Source organism: Cricetulus griseus, chromosome 4, assembly GCF_003668045.3.
Source record: "Cricetulus griseus strain 17A/GY chromosome 4, alternate assembly CriGri-PICRH-1.0, whole genome shotgun sequence".
Lineage (NCBI taxonomy): Eukaryota > Metazoa > Chordata > Mammalia > Rodentia > Cricetidae > Cricetulus > Cricetulus griseus.
In genome coordinates, this window is record NC_048597.1 from 82,425,411 (window position 1) to 82,430,304 (window position 4,894).

Below are 4,894 nucleotides of genomic sequence, written 5' to 3' on the forward strand. Positions count from 1 at the left end.
ACAAAGAAAAATAAACCTATTAAATAAAATATTTTTAAAATAATAGTAAACCTAACTTCTGAAGCAAACAACATAACGCCGAACAGAGAAGTCGTTTTGTTTTTCTTTTTTGTTTTTAACACTGGTGACATGGTTTCTACTGTCGTTGCTTATCTGACTGATGTCATTGCTTCTGTTTGTGAGAATCCATCGCAAAGGACCGAAGGGGAGGAAAGTACTGGCCATCCTGGGCAGCAGGGTGCTTGGTGGAGGCAGTGTCCTGCAGGTGGAGGAAGGTTGCTACACATCGCTGGGAGATCGTGCTCTCTGGGACAGCGTGGAAGGGATACACCCACAACAAATGAGGCAGAGGGCTTTCTGGATCTCTTGGTTTCTGAAAGCATATATGACAGGGTTGATGATGGAATTGTAGGTGGCGGGCAGGAGGGTGGCGTAGGTATAGATGGAGGGGTAGGTGTAATCGGCGATTAAGGAATAGAGCGTGAAAGGCATCCAGCACGCAGCAAAGGTCCCCAGGATGAGAGCCAGGGTTGAGACCCCTTTCCGGGTAGTCACATAGTGCGACGTGGCCAGGAAGTGGTGCTGCAGGGCTATCTGATGGGCATGCCTCATCACAATCTTACAGATCTGGATGTAGAGCTGAAGCATCAGTGCAAACATGAAGAGGAAGGAGATGGACAGGATGGCAGCATTGTTCTTAGTGAGAGGTCTAACCACGCTGCAGGTGGACTCATCCCTCAAGCAGTTCCAGCCCATGACAGGCAGCAGCCCCAAGCAGATGGACGTTCCCCAGAGTATAACCAGCATGGCATAGGTAAACGTGACGGTCCTCTCAGAGTGGTATGTCAGGGCATAATACAGTGAGAGATAGCGGTCCACAGTGATGGCCAGCAAACTGCAGACAGAGGCAGAGAAAGAGGCGACAATGAGTCCAATTGTGACCAGCTTGGTGGCTTCTGACTGCAGCAGGTATGCAAAAACAAAATTGATGATGAGTCCCAGGCCAGCCAGCAAGTCTGCAAGAGCCAGGCTGCCTATCAGCAAGAACATGGGTGCTCGAAGGCTGGGGCTGTGGAAGATGATAAGGACCACAATGGCATTTTCACAGCAGATGAGGGTTCCTGAGCTGCACAAGACAATGTCCCAGGGGTTGACAACAAGCTCAGGTTCTGACTCTGCCACAGGGTCCTGGGAGGGGGCAGCGGCTGAGATGTTTTCCGGAGCACTGGCATCTATACAATCCCGAGGCAGTCCGCTTAAATTGACCTTCAGGTCTTCGTTCATTTTAACCCCTGTCCTCTTCAACGGAAAGATAGGCTTTTTAATGTTTGGGTACAGTAGGGTGTCAATCCAAGATCATGCAAAACACACAGAGACAGACAGACAGCCCTGGACTCAGACACCAGTGTCAAAAAATGCCGCGAGCTTCAGGAATTAGAAACAAAAGCTGAAGTCTGCATAGATTAAACCCCACAACTGAAATGCCGTTTGTCACCGAGGGAAACACAGGACAGGACTCCCGAGGCGGCACAAGCGCGCTCGCCAAAGAGCTGGGAACCGACTTTGGCTAATTGCATCTTGCATGCCAAAAAGCAACAACTGTTTGACATCTGGACAGCCGAGAGCACCGCCCAGCAGCTACAAGTCTGCAGAAGGGTGGAATATTTTAAGGGCCCAGAACTCCCACGCCCCAAAAAATCCCCCACGCGCGTGCACACCCCCAAACACACCTCCGGACCCAAACAAAGAGGCGGGGGGAGGGGGGGTTGTCCCAGCCTCATCCCGTGTGCACGGATCAAAGAGCAAGGGCCACAAAAGGTAGGTGTGTACCACCGAGGTGCCCAGACAGACAGACAGAAAGATGTGCATGCATTTGGCCGCTCCCCTAGCTGTGGGGACGCGCAGCCTGCGGGGCAGGGGGGTCATCGGGGGTCACCTTGGCACGCCCAGACCGAGGGGGGTTCCTCCGGTGCTGCCGAAGAGCGCGGGCCACCCGCGTGGCACGTCCGCGGTGGCGCCCGCGGCAGGTGAGCGGCGGCGCTCGCGCCCGGCTCTCCGCCCTGCACGCTCCCTGCCCGGCGCGCGCCCGCGGGAACCCCATGAGGCCGCGCGCGCCCCCACAGGTCGCAGCTGCGCGCGGGGCGGGACCGCCACGATGGACACCCGCTTGCAGCAGTCATGCCGAGACCCGCTCTGCACCCAGTCCTGGAGGAGAACCTGGCGTCCTACTTGGTTCCCGTGACTTCCCGGATGAGTCCTAGCCACTGGGGGTCTCGGCTTCTGTCATGCTTTTCCCTAAACGCCAGGTTCAGGACCAAAAGAATTGCAAACAGCGACTGGGTTTTCTGGATGTGCAGGAGGGATGCAGAAGCAGGTTGGGGCAGGGGAACCTTACAGTAACAAGCTGCAGCTGGCCACTCTGCAAACTCGATGTTATTGTTTCCCTGGGGGCATTCGCTTAACTGGGTGAAAGTCGCTGCTACTTGGATCGCCAATATCATCTCCCGGTTTACTTATTAAGTACTCCTGGAGCCGTTTGCGAGTGGAAATCATTTAGGGCGATCTTGCAAAAGCTTCCTGCAGGCACTGGCCCAAACCCAATTCATCTAATTACCAAAGTGACACTATTAATTTATTATTTCCATTACCACATCCGTGAAGACTAGGACTAAGATCCTGGAGGTGTCTGCCTTAAAAGGATGGGCCTGTGTCTCTCATATCCTGGAACCAGAACAGATCTTAAATTTAATCAAGATCTCCAGCTTAAAGATGGGAAAAGTCACATTTCCATGTGACCCAAATGTTGTACGGTGCAAAGGATCCCAAGGACCCTTCATCTGGAGCATCATCTGGTGCCTCTGCCTCCTGATTGTCACAGAAATTTCTGCTCCAGCCCAGCAAGCTCCCAGCCTAAAGTCTTTATTATTCACATCCATCAGGGTTGCTCCAGCTCTCCTGCCTCCAAGACCCTCCACTTCACCTCCCTGGTTACAGCCCTCCTCATCTTTCACCTGCACTTGCGGTACCCACACCCTTCCTTCCTTCCCTCTTTCTCGCCAAGGCAACCCACTGCCAAGGTGTGGCACTGCTCCATCCAGTCTGAGACGGCACTCTGGACAGATTCTGCTTTGGGCTACAATGGAGCTGTTTTGTTTTGTGCTGTGTCTTGTCGTGTCCCCCAGAAGGTTCCAGGACTCTTTCTGGGTCCTTTATTCTCTACAGCAACACTTTTGAATCTTAACTTAGAAAACAGCAGTTCTGGGGAGGGGTCCCAGCATCAATCCCAGATGTTGCTGCTGCTGCTGCCGCCGCAGCCGCCACTGCCACTGCCATGGCTGCTGCTGCTGCTGGCATCACACTTTGAGAAGCGGGGTTCTGTGTGGTTTAAATAGTCGTTTGTATGGTAAGGACACATCAGGTGTCTGTTGCACCAAGGATTGTGTTAAAGCCTGCGTGGACAAATCTAGTAAGATGTAGTCTGTGCTTTCAAGAGCACTCCATAGTCCAGTGATGAGATAAAAATCAACAACATCCCAGGTAGCAAGTGCTGCAGGAAAGAGATGCTCATCCCTCCTTTCATCTCTGTGTGACAAACAGAAACACTTTTAGAACAGAGCAATGTAAAAAGAGCAATGCTGGACTGGAGGGGTGGCTCGGTGGTTAAGTACATTGGCTGCTCATGCAGAGGATCAGGGTTCAGTTCCAGGCATGTATAAGGTGGCTCATAACCATCTGTAACTCCAGTTCCAGGAAATATGACTCCCTCTTCTGTCCTCCTCAAGCATTACATGGACAAGGTACACATTCTACATGTGGACACTTATAAACATAAAGTAAACACTTTTTTTCTTTTTATGTATAAAAAGAAGTTTAACAAGAGACAGATGAAGCCACCTGGTCAAATTTTAGGATTCTCCCATTGCTTGTGCAGTTCAAGAAAAGAGAATTCACAGCACTAGCTGGATGCTCTTCAAGCCAATAACACATGGACTTTGACCATACTCGCTCAGTTTACTCAGCTGTGAAGTTTGCCTGCGTTTACCCCACAATTAGAGTGGAACCTGAACCCATAATCTCTCACTGCTGTGACAGTGCACTGCCACTGAGCTGTTCCTCGGGCCTGAAATTCACTCTCTGTGCCATGTTCGGGAAATATGGACAAGAAACCAAGTGCAAAGTGCTGGGGGATAGCAGAGGTAGGCAGAGGTGTGCAGGGTCTCGCACAGAATCCTAAGGAGAGTTGAAGGAGGGAACCTTGTAGACACATACCTGTAGATGAGTACTGTCCTGTGGAGGAACCAGAGGCTGGCAGCTGTGTCTGTTCAGTGACTCCAAGCGGCTGGTATCAGCTGTATTCCCAGTCACCCCCTTTTAAAACTGCATTTTACTATTAAAAAGACATCTTCCAAATACATAACAATGTCACACTCTAAAATTAACAAGACTCTAAGTCATACAACTAAGAGAACATCTGTATGGTTAGAATTGGCATTTGAAATGGAAGCTGTGAACTTCAAATTAAGTTTTACATTTTTAGTCTTAAATGTGTTTCATGCACTTATCCACCACCAGACAGAAAGTCCATGAAGAATTAGAACTAGAAAACTAATTAGCTTTACATCCTCTTTCATAACTTGTGTCCATTACATATAGTACTTTCTTTTCTTTTTTTCCCTTTCCTTTTCCTTTCTTTTCTTTTTTTCCAAGACAGGGTTTCTCTGTATAGCCTTAGTTGTCCTGGAACTTGCTCTGTAGACCAGGCTGGCCTCAAACTCACAGAGATCCACCTGCATCTGCCTCCCGAGTGCTGGGATTAAAGGCGTGCGCCACCACCAACCAGCATGTAGTCCCTTCTTGTCCCCTTATGTTTAGCTTCTCTAAATAGACATATATT

At 50.1% G+C, this 4,894-nt stretch overlaps 1 protein-coding gene across 1 annotated transcript; it reads right to left on the bottom strand.

The window, feature by feature from the left end:
• Positions 1–279: 279 nt before the first annotated feature.
• Positions 280–1,284, bottom strand: Gpr12 (G protein-coupled receptor 12). The gene has a single exon (XM_027413780.2). It carries the CDS (start codon positions 1,282–1,284, stop codon positions 280–282), a length of 1,005 nt encoding a protein of 334 aa, XP_027269581.1.
• Positions 1,285–4,894: the final 3,610 nt, after the last annotated feature.

What these genes read in the sequence shown, in the direction of transcription:
- Gpr12 (XM_027413780.2), bottom strand. Translation starts at nt 1,284, where the DNA reads ATGAACGAAGACCTGAAGGTCAATTTAAGCGGACTGCCTCGGGATTGT.